At 34.4% G+C, this 20,016-nt stretch overlaps 1 protein-coding gene across 6 annotated transcripts in view; it reads right to left on the bottom strand.

Moving 5' to 3' along the window:
* Positions 1-19,868, bottom strand: part of LOC114347695 (2-oxoglutarate dehydrogenase complex component E1) — a 114,265-nt gene extending 94,397 nt beyond the window's left edge. For all 6 annotated transcript variants that reach the window (XM_028298409.2, XM_028298389.2, XM_028298397.2 and 3 more), the window contains exons 1-2: positions 19,703-19,868; positions 10,505-10,726 (exon numbers count right to left, since the gene is read on the bottom strand). In XM_028298409.2, coding sequence (XP_028154210.1) covers positions 10,505-10,714 — 210 coding nt within the window. In that variant the 5' untranslated portion in view covers positions 10,715-10,726; positions 19,703-19,868. The remainder of the gene's footprint in view (positions 1-10,504; positions 10,727-19,702) is intronic.
* Positions 19,869-20,016: the final 148 nt, after the last annotated feature.

A 20,016-nucleotide genomic window follows, 5' to 3' on the forward strand; every position in this document is an offset into this window, starting at 1 on the left:
GGGGTTGCAAGCTAACATGTTTAAATATATTCAATGTCATCATCTCCTTAACACATCTTCATCGGAACTCATTGTCGGTGGTCGGAAGTTAACGGAACCAATAGGGCTTTTCATCGATTGTCATTTGTTTCGAGCTTCTGTCATGTGTCACATAATATTAATATATCTACGTCATACGTCTTTGGTTTGTATCTTGTTTGTATCATTGGTATATATCAATAACGTATGACGTAAATATATTAATATTATGTGACACATGAAAGAAGCTCGAAACAAATGACTGTGAATGAAAAGCCCTATGTAGGCACCCTCGCCGGAAAATCGGTCTATATCGAATCTGATCTGATCGGGGAAATACGGATTCAATGTAGGTGCCGCCTATCGGATCGGATCTGATCTGATCGGAGAAAAACGGATCCAATGTAGGTGCGGCCTAAGACCAAATGTTTACCTTGTCAAAATCGTAAAAATTCTCGAATTTTAAGGCTATGGGTACATAATTAGCAAATATTTTACGTGTGTCCCTACTTTTTCTGTCTTTACACGGCAAATTACGTGTAGTAAAATTCACACTGGTCTGGATACGTAAACATTACTAGAATGTCATTCTACTTGAAAATGTCATCATTAATTTAAAGAGATGGCTTTTGAATGTTCTTGGATAACTGTTATTTTTATAATTGCAAATTAATAATTCAGTTAATAAATGTGATAATTTTTTCACTATGTATTCAGTGATTGTAATAATTTATTTGTACAACAAAAACTAATACTCAATCGAGAAAAGAGGAAAAGTGTTAAAGTGACTTTTTAATAATATATTGTTATGGAACGCTTACAATTTTGAACATCTTTAACAACAAAATACTTGGATCACAGAATATATTATCCTGATGTATTCTCTGCTTGGATCTTCCGCAAATAATACACAATAAATAACTTTTTATTAAATTCACGTCTTAAATCAATTTATTTATCAAATACACTATATATCAATAATATTTAATCAATAACTCAAAATATTCCCGATGCGATGTCAAATATTTAAAATTGTCACTGATTGTCAGTGTCTGACTGAAAATATATGCTGACAATATTATATTCGGCTGAGTGCGTTGTAAGACAAAGATAGATTTGGAAAATATTACCACGGCATTGTGTTCATTTTTTTCAAATCCTGAAAAAACCAATAAATATTTTTGAAAAATTTAAACGCAGAATGAAAGACTAAATTATTACCGAGGGCCGAAAGTCCCTTAGAATAAATAAAAAGTTTATTTTGAATGAGATATTTGAAATTAAAAATCACACTAAATTTTCTCTTAGTTTTTCACCCCTGTAACTTATTAAAATAAATATTATAGAAGTTCTCAGGGACTTTCGGCCCTCGCCAATAACGTAATCTTTCATTCTGCGTTTAAATTTTTTAAAAATACTTATTAGTTTTCTCAGGATTCGAAAAAAATGAATCCCCATTTGAATAGCATTGCAGCCGAAACTACGTACCGATCCTCTTAAGGGATTGTTTCAGTCCTGAAAATTTTAGGGACTACCTTTTTCGCTTTCCGGTGACACAATTATAATATATCTGCTTGTTCCAACTGCGTTGCTTCACCAGAAACAAAGTTAAATTTTTAATTTATGAATGTTTTTCTTATATTGATAACGATTTCCAAAGTGAAAGTCGAAACGTCAAGTAAGCTTGATTTCAAACTCGAATTGTGGCTTATGTCCAAATAAAATAGTAAATCTAATTTTGTATTTCTCACGCGGATAAGAAGACAACAATGAAATGACATTTTTTTACATTGGTCCGCATGTAGGTATATTTTCTATTTCAGCTTCTACTTCCCTTCAGATATCGGCTTTAAGTTGTTTTTTTAAATGGTCCTTTGTTGAGAATCCCACAATAATGATTTTCCACGGTAAACATCAATAAGTTTGATATTTAACTAAATAAAAATAATAACTTTAAAACCTCAAAATTATGCTCCTTTAGTAATGTTAAACCGTAATTTAATAATAGTACTGTAACATGTATATAGTTCTTTAACATGTTATACATCGATACTGTGTACCGTTTTCGGAATATTTTGATTTGAAAATTATGAAGTAATAATTGATGCTGGTAGTAATGATAAAGTTCTAATAGGTAGACCTCTATTTTCTCCAAGTGTGCCATGGAAATCTGACATTTATTGATTGTTATGACGATAAATCAACAATAATTAGGGCCGGTTGTTCGAACGCTAATCAACAATGATCATTATCAAATAATTAATTACTGACAATGTCAATTGTTAAAACATAATTAATTACAATTCTAAGACTATAATCAATTAATATAACAATAATTATTAACATAATTAATAATAAATCTCATAATTGTAATTAATTATGTTTTCAGCGACCCAAACAAAGTTGACATTGACAGTTTTGGTGACAGTAATTAAATATTTAATAATGATCATTGTTGATTAGCGTTCGAACAACCGGCCCTTAGAGTTTTTAAACCTTGTTTCAATTTTTCAATTTTCAAAAATGCGTAAATTTTTTTTTCTTCAACGCCCTGTATCTTGAAAACGGATGGCGTTACAAAAATTTTTTACTAAGCAAACCCCAATTATTTTTCAGTTTTTTACCTACCCTAGAGACGGGGTTACCTTTTTTTGAAACACTCTGTATAACTGTATACGGTATTATAATCACATGAAATAATACTAAATCTAAATAAAAGAGCTCTAAACTAAATTTTATGAACAATGTTTATTTTAAATATTACGTTTTTATGGGATTAATACTTGATACCTATTATTAATAGGTAATACTTAAATTAGACAGGCGGCAAGAAAACAGTATCACAATCTTGTTTATTTTATGAGGAATCACTAATTTCCTCTCATAACTGCTGATAGAAAACTAACAACTTGCAAGAAATTTGAAGAAAATAAAAAAAGCAGTCTCATTAAGAGCAAAGTTGTTTGGTTGAAATATGATATCTTTGACCAATAAATTATATTACTACATGGTAAGAATTCTATTGCATATGGCATATAGAATTCTAGGCATTGCATATTTTTGTGTATTTTACATGTGTGATATGCAAAACTAACAAACACAGATTAGGGTATTATAAGGAATTTAAACCACATTTAAAAAATGAATTTTTCTGTTTTAGTATTTTGCATAACACCAGAAGAAAAAAAGCTCATTCTGGCGCCCCCCAAACAAGGGCGCCCGCCTGCAGTGCATCCCTTGCAGGCCCGTTATCGCCGGCCCTGGTAATTACATTGTTGTCAGATCTTCAGTTTTTCTGGAAATCTAATGAACTTAACTTTCTTTTTCCAAATGGGACGCCCTGTAGGTATATTTCTTGTGTGTTTGAAGTCCTTAAGAAATACTGATTATTTTTCATATTATATTCCCTATACATATTCCCTATGCATAGCGTACAATGGGTGTGCGTTATGTAGCAGATGGAAGAGGGTGAAAGGCGAATTTCCAGCGCCTGAAAAAATGGAATATCTCGGCTAAGGGAAGAAACCCTAACAGAAAATTCTAGCCCTCCAGGTTGGGGGTTGGGCGATGGGCTAACAACTCATTCCCGTAAAATACTAAAGTTGTTACAAATCCACGCGCTATGCCTCGGATCCAGGATGGAACTTACGGAAAACGAAACAGGCTACGGAAACGGACGATGATTTTCGAAACATGGAATATTCAAGGAATCTCTACAAAACATAATATTTTTGAAGAACTAAAAATGAATCGCATAGATGTCTGCGCTCTAACAGAAACAAAAAAGAAAGGAACTGGAATGGAACAAAAGGAAAACTACATTCATATCTACAGCGGAGTGAAGAAGGAGAACAGAGCAAAGTCAGGAGTATCATTTGCAATACGCAAGAAATATAAGAAAAGTATAAAAGATTGGGAATACGTAAATGAACGAATTTTAAGAGTAGGTCTAAAACTCTATAACAGAGAATTAGAAATATTTGTTGTATATGCTCCTACCGATGATTCAAACCAGGATGTAAAAGATAAATTTGAGGAAAGCCTAGCGGACACCATCTCAAAAATCAGCAACCGAAAAGAGATTATCATGATGGGCGACTTCAATGCCAGAACTGGGTCAAAGATCAATGACGACATTGTGGGAAGATTTGGCGAAGAAACTGTTAACAACAATGGAACAAGACTTGTGGGACTATGTGAAGCGTATTCCTTACGGATAACGAATGGATTTTTTCAACACAGATCCATCCATAAATACACATGGACGCAGCCAACCCGACAATTGAAATCGATTATAGATTACGTCATCATGAAGCAGAAATCATCAATTGTGACGAAAGATGTACGAGTCTATAGAGGTGCAGAATGTGGAACTGACCACTTTTTACTCAGAGCAGATCTATACTTTCCATATATCTTGAACAACAAAATTGAAGAAACCCAGGAAGAGATTACAGAAGAACAGCCGCCTCAGTACAAATACAACATCGACGCACTGAAAGATAATTCAATCTCCTTTCTTTTTAAATTACGGCTGAGCCAAAAGATAACCAATACACAGTTTAATACAAGAACAGCAGATGAAAAATATGATCGGCTAAAAAAGTGCTTACATGAAGCTGCATTCGAAGCGTTAGGGGAAAAATCCTCAAATAACACTAATCACCCTTGGTTTACAGATTCTTTAAAAGAAAAGACGAGGGAAAAAAAGAAGCATATCAAAAATGGCTCAGTACCAATTGCTCAGAAGACCGAAAAACCTACGCAAGAATAAGAATGGAAACAAAAAAAGAAGTGATTAAAACCAAAGAAAATATGTGGCTGAAGAAATGTGAAGAAATAGACACTCTTATGGGAGGAACAAAAAGCAGAGAAGCTTGGAGAACAATATCAAATACAAGACAAAACGTACAAGAAAGATGCCAGATATCCCTTATAAGTATAAACGAGTGGGAAACATACTTTAGAAACCTATTGCAAGAGAATAGACAGGAATATGTAAGGCAAACCATCATCGCCCCAAACAACCTGGAACAACTAGAAGATATAACTATTCAAGAACTAGAACTAACGTTAAGAGAAATGAAAAACAATAAAGCTCCTGGTCCCGGAGGTATTCCAATTGAACTCATTAAGCACAGCACGACACAGGCAAAAGAAATTTTAGTTGAAATATTCAACGGATGCCTTTCAGGCAATAGTGGCGTGCCCTCTGAGTGGAAAAACTCCATAACTACCCCTATATACAAAAAGGGTGGTAGAAAAAATTGTAATAATTACAGAGGCATTAGTGTGACCACCTCAGTTGGAAGACTGTACGGACGAATAATAAAGAAACGGATAGAAAAAGAGTGGCAAGATTCCGAAGAACAAAGTGGATTTAGGGCAGGTAGATCATGCACAGATAACATTTTCTGCATAAGGCAATTACTAGAAAAACGTTCTGCTAGAAATCTAGAAACTCACATGGTATTTGTAGACTTAAAAAAAGCATACGATACCGTTCCCAGAGAAAAAATGTTTGAGGTATTACAACAAACCACTTTAAATAGAAAATACATCCAAACAATAAAAGATCTCTATGCTAATGCAACAACAGCAATTAAAATTGGAACGAAACTTTCAAATACCTTTGAAACTTCGAAAGGCCTTTTGCAGGGATGCTGTCTGTCGCCCACTTTATTTAAAATTTACCTTACACATGTGTTAAAATATTGGACTAGGAAATGCCAAACAATGGGGATACCAGTAGGAGATTCTTATTTGTATACGTTGCTATTTGCTGACGACCAAGTTGTGATTGCTGCTGATAAAGATGACGTCAGTTACATGATTAGAAAATTGAAAGAGGAGTACCAAAAATGGGGTTTGGAAATGAGCATGGAGAAAACTGAATACCTTGTAGTCGGAGGTGATACTGAAGACTTAGAATTAGAAGGGGAATACATAAAAGGATGTGATGAATTTAAATATCTAGGTTCAATTTTTGACAAAAACTCCACATGCGATCAAGATATAGAATATCGAATAAGTCAAGGAAGAAAAGCTATAAAACAGCTAAATGGCATTTGGTGGAGTACAGGACTGCAAAATCAGACAAAGAAAAAAATCTACCAAACTATCGTGGAAGGAATTGTCCTGTACAACTCGGAAGTGTGGGAAGTAAAAGACCGACAAAATAAAAGACTCAAGCTTTAGAAATGGACGCGCTTAGAAGAAGCTGCAGAATATCTAAACTGCAGCATATCCCAAACGAAGAAATAAAAGAAAGAATGGAAGTAGAAAAGGATATTATAGACAGAATAGAACAAAAAAGATTAATATGGTACGGGCATGTCCAGAGAATGGGACCAACAAGATGGCCCAAGAAAATGATCCAGTATGTACCACCCGAGAGAAGAAAAAGAGGCAGACCGAAGAGAACATGGATACAAGATGTAGAGAAAGCAATGAACAGTAGACAACTCAACGAGGAAGATATTCGTGACCGACAAGCATGGCGAATAGGATGCGGGAAACGGCGAATGCTGTAGAACACCCGATATATATATATATATATATATATATATATATATATATATATATATATATATATATATATATATATATGTTCGGAAAGGTTTCCGCGGTTAATACAATGAAACTTAAAGCTAAAATCAATATCAACAAAAGAATTAATATTAAAATTAAACTCACCAGGCTTCCGGGTTGAACCGCGTCGTTGGTTTCTAGGCCGAGCTTTCGACGTCCTCTCTGACGTCATCTTCAGGGCTTCCGGGGTCTCAGTCTCCTGAGGCTCCAGACACTACACTCACTACTCACTACTTCACTACTCACTGCAATACTGTTGTTGCTGACGCTGGGGCGGTCATTTATACCGTGGACTGGTGTGACTGACGTGGCTGTCGATGACGTGGCGGAGTGGGAATTAGCGCGAAGACGATTTGGAGAGGCGCGAAGATTTTTGACGGCGGGAATTGTATTTGTAGATGGAGCGGACGATGTTTTCTTTAGGAGGGGTCTCCAAGTCGAAGGTAAACGGATGCCGTCATCTCTTTTATTGAGACAATTTGGCCGTTTTTCGATTTCTATGGCTTCTCGGATAATTCTTTGTTTATAGAAGCGGATGGGGGCTATGGTTCTGGAGTGTTCAAAGTCAATTTTGTGACCTGTATGAAGATGGTGTTGGCCTAGGGCTGAAACTGAATCGGAATTGCGAACAGATCTGGAATGTTCATAAATCCTATTTTGGATTCTACGATTGGTTTGTCCTATGTAAGATCGGGGGCAGTCTGCACAAGGAATTTCATAAACTCCGTGTTGTTCATTTGGAATGTTGTCTTTGACGGATCGGACAAGAGATGAAAGTTTTTGTTGGGGGGTAAATACTGTTTTTATTCCTCGTGGTTTAAGAATTCTGTCGATTTTGTCAGTAACACCTTTGATATAGGGAAGAAAAGCTTTCGTATGATCAGGATCTGACTCTTTGGGTTGTGATTGAGCGGGAGATTGAAGTTTATGGATGCTCCTATCGATGTGATTTTCACGGTAACCGTTTTGGATGAGGGCTTGTTTTAAAGAAGAGAGTTCAGTAGATCTACTTGCATCATCGGAAAGACGGATTGATCTGGAGACAAGAGTATTAATGACTGAATTAATTTGAGAAGGTGGGTGATGAGAGTTGCCATGCAAGTAGCGGTTGGTATGGGTGGGTTTTCGATAAACAGAGTGATGAAAACCTTGTGATTGGTTCTTCTTAATAAGAACGTCGAGAAACGGTAAGGATGAGTCAGTCTCCATCTCCATCGTGAACTGCATACAACTGTCCGACACAACCTTTGGCAAAATATCTAGCCAAAACTCTTCAACCTTTCGCCGAAAATGCCTCATCTTTCGTCAAAAATTCTTTTCATTTCATCGAACTTCTCAAACAATATCCTATCTCACCCTCAGACATTCTAGTAAGTTTCGACATCGTTTCACTTTTTACTAACATTCCTATAGATGACACCCTAAATATTCTGGAAACGAAACACAGTATCCAGCAAGACCACTTATCTCTCATTAAACATTGCATGTCCAACACTTATTTCATCTTCCAAAATCAATTCTACAGACAAATAAATGGCGCCCCAATGGGCTCACCACTCTCTCCAGTAATTGCTAATATCTTTATGGAAGATTTTGAGACCCGAGCACTATCCACATCTACGCTCAAACCCACATGTTGGCTACGATATGTTGACGATACATTCGTCATTTGGCCCCACGGCAGGGATGCTTTAGCGTCTTTTCAGACCCATCTGAATGGTATACATCCCAGTATCCAGTTCACGATGGAGATGGAGACTGACTCATCCTTACCGTTTCTCGACGTTCTTATTAAGAAGAACCAATCACAAGGTTTTCATCACTCTGTTTATCGAAAACCCACCCATACCAACCGCTACTTGCATGGCAACTCTCATCACCCACCTTCTCAAATTAATTCAGTCATTAATACTCTTGTCTCCAGATCAATCCGTCTTTCCGATGATGCAAGTAGATCTACTGAACTCTCTTCTTTAAAACAAGCCCTCATCCAAAACGGTTACCGTGAAAATCACATCGATAGGAGCATCCATAAACTTCAATCTCCCGCTCAATCACAACCCAAAGAGTCAGATCCTGATCATACGAAAGCTTTTCTTCCCTATATCAAAGGTGTTACTGACAAAATCGACAGAATTCTTAAACCACGAGGAATAAAAACAGTATTTACCCCCCAACAAAAACTTTCATCTCTTGTCCGATCCGTCAAAGACAACATTCCAAATGAACAACACGGAGTTTATGAAATTCCTTGTGCAGACTGCCCCCGATCTTACATAGGACAAACCAATCGTAGAATCCAAAATAGGATTTATGAACATTCCAGATCTGTTCGCAATTCCGATTCAGTTTCAGCCCTAGGCCAACACCATCTTCATACAGGTCACAAAATTGACTTTGAACACTCCAGAACCATAGCCCCCATCCGCTTCTATAAACAAAGAATTATCCGAGAAGCCATAGAAATCGAAAAACGGCCAAATTGTCTCAATAAAAGAGATGACGGCATCCGTTTACCTTCGACTTGGAGACCCCTCCTAAAGAAAACATCGTCCGCTCCATCTACAAATACAATTCCCGCCGTCAAAAATCTTCGCGCCTCTCCAAATCGTCTTCGCGCTAATTCCCACTCCGCCACGTCATCGACAGCCACGTCAGTCACACCAGTCCACGGTATAAATGACCGCCCCAGCGTCAGCAACAACAGTATTGCAGTGAGTAGTGAAGTAGTGAGTAGTGAGTGTAGTGTCTGGAGCCTCAGGAGACTGAGACCCCGGAAGCCCTGAAGATGACGTCAGAGAGGACATCGAAAGCTCGGCCTAGAAACCAACGACGCGGTTCAACCCGGAAGCCTGGTGAGTTTAATTTTAATATTAATTCTTTTGTTGATATTGATTTTAGCTTTAAGTTTCATATATATATATATATATATATATATATATATATGTATATATTCCCTATACCTAAATGACATAATTTCAAAGGCATTGCTACATTTATAAAGAAAAAATTTTAAACAAGTTATAAAAATCAAGATAAAGGCAGTTTTTGTTTATATTCGATTCAGAGTTGGACCACCATCTCCATATAGCTATTTCAGCATCCTCATGCCTCCTCAGTCAAGCTATGCAGTCACAACTGCCTTTATCTTTTCCATTTTTACTCAGTTTTGAGTATTTAGAAACTGTCTTTCGGTCCTTTTCCTAGACGATGAGAAGGTAAATGCGTGGCCTAAGTGTCCGCTATTTGCTTTCTCCTATTTTCGTCGTCTCTGTGATTATATATTGTAAAATCCGGAGATACGGGATGCAGCCAGAAAGCAGTTTATTAACGAAAAGTCTTAGATTTAAAATATTGTATATTATATTTTTATTTCAATTATTCTAATTGTTTAAAAAGTAGTAAACTTTGTATCTAGGGCTTTTCGTTGTTTTCCTCGTAATTATAAAAATCAATTATTTGGGCCCTGATAGACATTATTTTAGGTTCTTTGAATCATTGGGAATAAAAAAAGGTCTGTGTAATTTTTCTCTAAAGTTAATCGTTTCCGAGTTATAAACAATTTAAAACAAAAAAAAAAAACGAAAAATTACGATTTTCAAGGTTCAAAAACACAAATAAAAAATATTATTTTTGAAACAGCGAAGGGCCTAAATTCAAGTTCAAACCTTCTTGTATCAGATCCGCATAAGAATTTTTGGCACGTTTTTGGTAATGGAAAATGATAATTTTTAGTAGTTATAATATTAGCATTCACATATATTTTTACTATTTAGTTACTAATAACTATTCATAAACACGTACCAGTAATTCTCAACATACTAAAGTATTGCAGTTGAGTATTTTTGACAGTTCTTGCATGATAAGATCTCGTTTTACAAATTATGTAACTTACCGCATGGACACTGGAGGGGTCGACCAACCAAGCATTGTACATATCTTCCACATACTGGCCGGAGCTTCCGTTTAAGAACGGTTCAGAAGCTGCAGGAACGTTGTAACTTCTAGTTGGTGAATTCGTTATACAGGGTACGTTTTTTGCTAATAACCAAGTTGCAAATTTTTGGCCGGTTGGACCAGCCATGGTGCTTAGTGTTCGATGCATGTTTCTTTTTTACTGTAAAGAAAAAAATATAACAATAAATAAAAACGGAGGTAATACTAACAAATTAATTAAAAACTATAGATAACTATTGTAATGCAAGAACGCAAAGCAGTATTAGACATTTCTTTGATGGCAGAAATATGTAGATCAGTTTAAATCAATTGAAGAGTGGAAAATAGAAAGGGTAAAAGTGCCATATTATTTTGCAAAATTGAGTTATTGACTAATGTTCTAAGGTTGTCACAGATTGTTCGATGCCTTTTTGCAAATGCACTTACTTTCAACAGTCACCTTATGTTTTATAGATCTGTGTTCATCGAGGATTTTCCACCAGTTGCCTGTTTTTCCACAGTCTACAAGTTGATATGTGCAGTATATCACCACTTGATTGTTAAATTAAAGCCAAGGCTGGGTAAAGTGCATCTGATAACTTAACTAGAGCTTCATCACCCAAGGCAGAGAGGGCTAGAGCATTATTATATTAAAGCAAGAATCCATTGACTCACAACATCCCGAAAGCACAAAGTGTTGTTTATCTATGGATCTCTAGCAGATCATGTTCCATCACTGACTCATAGTAATGTGTTCTATCTTTTATAGTTATCTTGTAATATACAACCCAGACTGGACAGTTTCTATTCTATTAGGAGAATATACCTCTGTATTTCAAGCAGAGATTTCTGCAATCTTGCAATGTGCCATAGGAATTAAGATGAGGGCTCTTAGAAGCACTAAGGTGGACTTTAGGGTAGTGTGGGAATGCCAAGATGGACTCAGCAGAACAGTGTCACACTGGTATGAGTTCTGCTGGGTAGAATGGGTCACTGAATGACCCATTTCTTATTTCATCTGCTATTCAAAGATAAAAAAAATGCAAATGACATGATCCCACAATTTCATCTATAGAGAAGAGTCCAAGAAAATCTTTAACTCCTTGAGCCAATATGAAACAACTAGAATGGTTATCTGGAGGTCCATTCTAGTCATATTTGCACTTGGATGATGCGGCCGTGGAGTAACGGCATATTCGCTTTCCTCATACGCCAGTGCATGTGGGTTCGAGCCCTGCCAAAGACAAACCATTTTCATTTCCAATAATGACACGAGCCGTCTCACCATGCCTCGGAGAGCACGTTAATCCGTCGGTCCCCCTGGGCTAGTGTACATCGGCACTAGTTACTTCAAACAGGGTTAAAGATGTAAATGGCGCCGGAACTGTCCGAAAGGATCTCCCCGGCAAAAATGCCATACGATATTATTATTATACTTGGATGATAAAACAAATTTTTCTCTTATGATGTTGAATTGGATTCAATTGGAGCATGGTTCAATTCTTCTCCAACTTGCTGATATGCTTCTTCCTTTCTTTGCTTCTATTTGAGTGCATGATTCTTGTAACTCTTCTGCAGATTTATTTATAATATTTAATTGATCGGAAAAAAATTCATTTTCTTCAGAACTGTATGAATCTGTGTTTACTACATCCAAACATTCTATAACGTAATTCATAATCATCAACAAACTTTTCATCCATCTCTTCCAACTCTGCCTAAATTAGGTAAAAAAAACCGAAAATGTTTAAAATCAATAATCTATTTCGAGCTGATGTACCATCATTTGAGACTGCATCGCATTTCCAGTATGATGCAGTCCACAATGTTTGCTTTGCTGGATTAGTATCATTGTTATAATTTGCTGATCAATGATTATCTACATTATTTATTAAAAAGAAGGATGCCAACAAAGAATAATTATCTATTTATCTACTTCCAAAAATGAAAACAGGTAAATCCATTAATGTTTTCAATAAAATAAAACATCTCTACTAAGTAAGTCATATAGTCACTTTGGGCCCTTTTAAACAGCTGTGAATAAAAATTTATTGTTAAAAAATCTAGTCTAGATGCGTGAATGATCATTTTTTAAGAATTACATAAGATATTACAAAAAATATTAAACACACAAAAATGTATAGGAAGCTTTTTATAATGTCTGGAATTATATCTTTCCATGCACCCACTTGTCAATCTTAAAACTTTTATTATCAACTTTTGGAAATGAGATAGTGAGATATTCTAATTACAACATTTACATTATGCATTTGTATAAATCTTTGTATTGATAGACATTCACACGGTTTTTATTGCACTCTTTTTGAGACGTATGGTGACATACTGGTTTTATAAAAATTCATCCATGCGTGGCACAGTTTAGTGTTGCCGTCTGGACAAAATAATGTTTATGGCTACATATCTGAATAAACCACACACAGAATAAATAACAGATCATTTGTTTTTATTTCTGCTACTATTGAAATTTTATCTTTACTGGAATGCAAACTAATAATATGTACTAGAGGCCATCTAGATGGTAGTTGTTGATAACTATGGATAACACTAAAGTTCCATTCTTCAGAAGAGATGAAGATACTTTCCATTTTTGTATTGATGTTGCATTTCTGCAACATATTCTGTCACAGACTGATTCCAAAATTGTTGACACATGTGTTGAATTGTATAGTTGGAGAGCCTGCCTATTGTAATTATTGTGCTAAGTCAGTCTCTGAAATGGTAGTAATAGGCCAATCAGGAACTGGAAAGAAAGGAGTAACTGGTGTAAACATATCGCTGGTACCTATGATTAATGTGATTCCTAATACATTTCCAGTGAAAATAATAACTCTTTGATAAGTATTGGCGATTACATTTTTTTTTATATGCGTGTCCGTGAAGATAACTCCCAAAATATTTATAATGAAAAGATTTAGTTCATAATAGACGAAAACAATTATTTCTGAGAACTTTTTACTAATTATAATTTTCGTGGACCCACAAACAGAAATGATGTTTTTTGCTGATACTCCTCAAAAAATAAATTTTTTTGACTAACACTTTATTAGGGATTATAATTTTCACAATCATATAAATATATGTAATCGAAAATAATATTTTTCGCGCCGTTCATTGAAAGTTTTACTCTTAACGGCATTTTTCGGAGTTATACCTTTCGTAGTCGGCGATATGTCTGGAATTCAACACTCCTTCGATTGGAATTAGTAAAGAACTGAAACTATCATAGATTAGTTTTTTGTTGAGTAACACCCTCTTTAAATGGTGTTTCATACTTTTGACTGCCACCTGCAATGCGCATGCAAAAAAAATTGATCTCAAAATGTTTAAGCTGAGAGAGAAAAGAAATTGAGAGTTGAGAACTAAAGTCGGTTGTGAGATTTGAAATGTGCTCAAGATGAACAGCTTTGACCAAATCTAATTGTACACATTTAAATAGCCTCAATGATACTCACTTTTCTTTTAAAATAGTTAAAGAAATTATCATTCTTTCTGACTGTTTTTTACAAGCATTATTACAAAATTGAAGATAATAACTAATGACAGTTTTAAAGTTGAGATGTTAGAAAATCAAAAACAAAAAAAATGGTGTAAAATGGGTAACTAATAAGATCGAACTTTGAACCGTATATTCTGGAAGTTCTATTTCAGGCATGGCTGGAGGTACAGGTCGTCTATAGTCTATAGGACCAAGCGGAAAAAAATGGCCTCTTCCACCATAATTCACGGTTAGCAAAATCTTCTGATAGAACTCCTCTGGAAGGATTTTATTTAGTATTAACATAATGCCAATCTTTCTTGTTGGATAATTGTAGAATTTTGGCAATGCAATCCGCTACAAATTGTTGTAACTGATTATGATCTTTATTGCACTCATTATTTTTATTTAATAACGTATATGTATCTTTATATATCATTATTTATGATTTATTTATTTATTGCACCCTTCTTGACAAATATGGTGACATATTGGTATTAATGTAACTGATTAGGATCTTTTTTATTGCACCCCTTATTTTTATTTATTTATATAGGTATATCTCTATTTATCATTTATTTATTCACTGCACCCTTTTTGACACATATGGTGACATACTGGTTTGTCTGCAGAGAATCTGAATATTAATAGCTTAACATAAATTATTCTTATGGGCCATTCCACGAACATACGCCTGTTTTGGATTACTTCGACAACGAATATTTTACTGTGCAACATAAGAAGTATGAAAGTAAATGGCGCTAATAATTATTCCAATAAACAACAATGTAATTTGCAATTTACTTTCGTTCTTCTTATATTGCACAGTAAAATATTTGTTGTCGAAGTAATCCAAAACAGGCGTATGTTCGTGGAATAGGGTATAAACAGCATTTACTCTCTTGCAATTAAAGTCTACAGTCTATAGGTTTGAATCTGATAACGACTTTGTTTATTTTGTATCTGAGAATAATTATTGTAGCAATAATAAACTGCTAAAAAACTATAAAAAAATGTTTTATATCGATGATCATAATAAGCAAGCTATTAAACTGTCCCAAAATAAAAATATCAACCTTTCAAAACTTCCTAACTGTTCCTAACCATAAGTGTAAATAATTAAAAAAGTGTTAATTATCTGCCATCAAAATCCTATTCCTTTTAGATTACACCATCATATAAACTGCTTTGTTAATAAACTATTTTAAATATAAATTTATTTGACGTTTCAATATCCACTATGGAAATTATTGTTATCAAAATACAAGACATTAAGTAATAAATTAAACAACTTTTGTTTTTATCAATTGGTTAAGTCCATTCATTTTACAGATTCCCAACTGTAAACAAACGTGCATGGAAGCTAAACAGGGTTGTCCTGAAGTGTATCTTAAAAACCAACACGCTACCTACAATTTGAATTTGCAGACTGACCAGTTTGGACCTGTAAAATGAGAATCTGCCTCGTTTAGGGCAATAAATTACATTTAACAGCCTCCTGATGAATGATGAATGAGACGGCGAATAGTAACACGTGCATTTGTTTATACAGTGGAACCTCGATTATCCGTCAGGGCACAGGACCAAGGGTATGACGGATAATCGAAAAGACGGTTAACAGAACATTAAAAAAATTCATAGTATTATGGTGACACACTGAATTATGGTGACATACAGATATCAACTAATTAATGCTTATAATTATTGTGCTGTGCGTTTTCATTTTCGGCTTGCGATTCAAAAAATAGAACTCTAAAAGCACGGTATCATTTATCCTTACCTATTTAAATTGCAATTTAATCCAGAGCCCTGGATAAGAACAAAAATTATTTACATAAAAAAATGCGGTGGTGGCATAACTGTACATGTACATTTCAACGAATTTCGTTTGGCATATCGCAATGCTCAAACAAAATGAATTGATGACTAAATTTTTACTTATGTATACAGTGGTACCTCGATATACGAGCGCCCCACTATAGGAGTGTTTTGAGATACGAGCCGCTGAGCGAGCGATGTTTTGCTTTGAGATGAGAGCAAAATTTGAGATACGAGGAACCGCTTTTTATTAAAATTCATGCCTCTTTTTGACTACCTACTTCTAACTTGAAGGAGGTGATAAAGGGTATAATGCCAGCTAAGGGCGTTACAATAATTTCCAAGCTCCGGACTTTTCTCCATGAAAAGATGGAGAAACTACTGATGGTATGGGTGACAGAGAAGCAGCTTCAAGGAGGAACCTTGACACAAAGCATCATATGTGAGAAGGCACGAGCGATTTATGAAAGGGAGGAAGAAACAAACCTCTTTGGACAGTTTTTTTAAACGAGCTGCAGATGAAAGTGAGCAAAGTGTGACGAAGAAAGCGAAGACCACTGACGAAAATTAAGCGCTTCTGTAAGCACCTCACTTTTTCTTTTGTTTTTACAGAATATGTATGTATTTTTTGTTACTTATAAATAAATGTTTCTTCTTGTAAAAACATTTTTCTTATTTAAAAACACTTAACAAAAACAACTAAGGTGGTTTTTTGGGAATGGAACGGATTAATGACATTTCGGTTAATTTCAATGGGGAAAATTGCTTTGACATACGAGCAAGGTTACGGAACGAATTACCCTCGTATGTCGAGGTACCACTGTACGTACAATATAACTTATATATGGATCCTGACAGTTAACAGAGGTGACGGTTAATAGAGAGACGGATAATCGAGGTTCCACTGTAGTTGGGAATTTGCTATTTGAATGTGGTTTAGTACTAGGTACTCAGAAGTGGAAGTCAAAACGTCAAATAAATTCAATTGCAAACTTAAATTGTGGCTTATTTCCCAAATACAATAATACTTAAATTATTTTAAATATAATTTATAACTGGGAATTAACCTTTACTTAGGAAAAATTTATGTTGGGAGTTGTTAACAAAATATTGTTGAAACAATTTCTTTTCCTATTTCTTCTTCTTGTATAGACATGACTGTCTGTTTTTTAAATGTGCCTTCAGTAAGTTGTGATTCTATTGTTTTTGTGGTCTTCCCACTGATCGGCTTCCTATTAGGGAACTGCCTCTTGCTGTCATCACTACTCTCTATTTGTTGTCATTCGGCTTATCTGGTCATTCCATTTTACTCTTCTGTTTCTTACCCAGTTATTAATGTTATACACCTTGCATCTCCGTCGTATATCTGTACTTCTAGCTCTGTTCCATAGTATCTTACTATCGATTTTTTGAACGGTTTTCATCTCCTCTGTTTAGAGCAATCTTTTTGTTCTCTCTGTGCCAGGTCGTGTTTTTGCCGAGTATGTCATTAGTAGTCTGATAACGGTTTTGTAAATTCTGCCTTTAATTTCATTTCTGATATTTTTAGAGAGAGAGAGACATACTTTATTGATACAATGTACCAAAAGGCCATCGACCGAAGTCTTTCAGCCAGGCTGATATTTTTATTTCTCCATATTGTGTAATTCAAGCAACCTTCAGCTCTGTTTACTCTATTCACTTGATCTTCCACTTCTGTTTTGAGCTTTCCATAGCTAAATAGTGTGATAACTAGCTATTTATACTTATCACTTGTTTCATTACCTGATCCTCCAGCTCCAATTTACATCTTATTGGATTTGCTGTTATAACCATTCTTTTTGTCTTTTTTTGGGGAAATTAACATGTTAAATTATCTGGTGGTTATATTAAATTGGTGCAGCATACATTGTAAATCATCTTCACTTTGAGAGATTAGTATTGCATGGTCTGCATAGCAGATTATTTTCAGTTGTTTTTCTCCTATTTGGTATCCTTTTTTAGTTCTCGCTTTTTTATTATTTCATCCATGACCAGGTTGAACAATCAGGTTTTCCTTTCCTATTTGGATTATAATTTTTCAGAGAATCTACAGGGTGTAACAAAAATACAGGTCATAAATTTAATCACATATTCTGGGACCAAAAATAGTTCGATTGAACTTAACTTACCTTAGTACAAATGTGCACATAAAAAAAGTTACAGCCCTTTGAAGTTACAAAATAAAAATCGATTTTTTCCAATATATCAAAATCTGTTGGAGGTATTTTATTGAAAATGGATATGTGGCATTCTTATGGCAGTAGTATCTGAAAAATCAAATTACAGTGAAATTTAGACACCCCATAAAAATTTTATGGGGGTTTTGTTCCTTTAAATCCCCCCAAACTTTTGTCTATGTTCCAATTTAATTATTATTGTAGTGCCATTAGTTAAACACAATGTTTTAAAAACTTTTTTGCCTCTTAGTACTTTTTCGGAAAGTCGAGTTTTATCAAGATATTTTGAATATTTGTCAAATCCACCACATATTTGTATATTATGTTTAAGTACGATTATGGAGACTTGGTAATAATATGAAAATTTATTTATGATTTACACTTTTAGGTATATTTGGAACCATATTAAAAAAGAAGCCACATCTCGATAAAAGGTGCCTTATCAAAAAAATACAAAGAGGCAAAAAAGAAAACACTGTGTTTAACTAATGGTATTGCAGTAATAGTTTAATTGGAACGTACACAAACATTTTGGGGGTTTAAAGGAACAAAACCCCCATAAAATTTTTATGTAAACATATTAAAAAAGAAGCCGCAACTCGATAAAAATTGCCTTATCGAAAAAATACTAAGAGCCAAAAAAGTTTTAGAAATATTGAATTTAACTAATGGTACCACAATAATAATTTAAGTGGAACGTACACAAAAGTTTGGGGGGGTTTAAGGGAACAAACCCCCATAAATTTTTTATAGGGTGAACAAATTTCACCATAATTTTTTCTGTAAGATTCTCCTGCCATAAGAATGCCACATGTCAATTTTCAATAAAATATTTAACAGATTTTGATATATTGGAAAAAATCGATTTTTATTTTGTAACTTCAAAGGGCAAAGGGCTGTAACTTTTTTTATGTGCACATTTGTACTAAGGTAAGTTAGGTTGAAACGAACTATTTTTGGTGCCACAATATGTGATTAAATTTATGACCTGTATTTTTGTTACACCCTGTATATAAGGTATATTATTACATTTATCAATTTATTATTCTAATTGGGAAATAAGCCATGATTTAAGTTAAAAACTGATTTTATTGACATTTCGACTTCCACTTCCGATGTTTATCACTATTTATCATGTATCCTGACTGTAATAAACAACTATATCAAATGAAAAAAATTTATTATTATGAAAGCCTTAGAAATGGGATTATAAAAAGTAACAGTCTTGTATTAACGGGTCAAGCATTTTTATATCTTATCTTCTTTTTATTTTTATCAGTAAACAACAGTCGAGCCTCCAGGAATCTAGGGTTTTTCAAATAAATTAATTTTCCTTCTGATGTAAGCAACCAAATAGAATGTCACGTGTGGTCTAAATTTATCATAAAAATTTGGCACCTGTCAGAACAAATCTAATGCAATTCGTTAAGTTAATTCGCCCAATATGTTACATAAAATTCGATACAATCAATTTATTACCTTGCCCTATATTCGGTGAGATATTGGATTAGAGCATTTCCCTCTCATTTCAATGCATACCACCTCGACCTAGTACAAGGTTCGTTATATAACAGGAAAATGCAGGAAAACTCAAAACAATTTGGAAAAACTCAATTTTGTGTCTTAAGTAATATGTTCAGCTTACCTTTTTTTTCTTTTAAATTATGATGTTAAATCACTATAGCACCACAAAACTAGCCACTGCTATCCCCTTTCGATCTAGAATGATTTTGGATTTGGATTGATTTATGAATTTGTGGCTGACTAAAAACTTGACCTTGATTAACAAATGACAGTGACAATATACGTTTGACAGTTGATTTCTTGTATGTTTGGTTGCATAATTTAAAGTCACGAAAAATATAAAAATATTCAAAAGATTTATTTTAATATTTACAAACTGACTGATTAAAGCCTTTGGATTGTTAAACATGTGGTGTGAAAGTTAATGAATGTATA

This window comes from Diabrotica virgifera, chromosome 1 (genome assembly GCF_917563875.1).
Source record: "Diabrotica virgifera virgifera chromosome 1, PGI_DIABVI_V3a".
NCBI lineage: Eukaryota > Metazoa > Arthropoda > Insecta > Coleoptera > Chrysomelidae > Diabrotica > Diabrotica virgifera.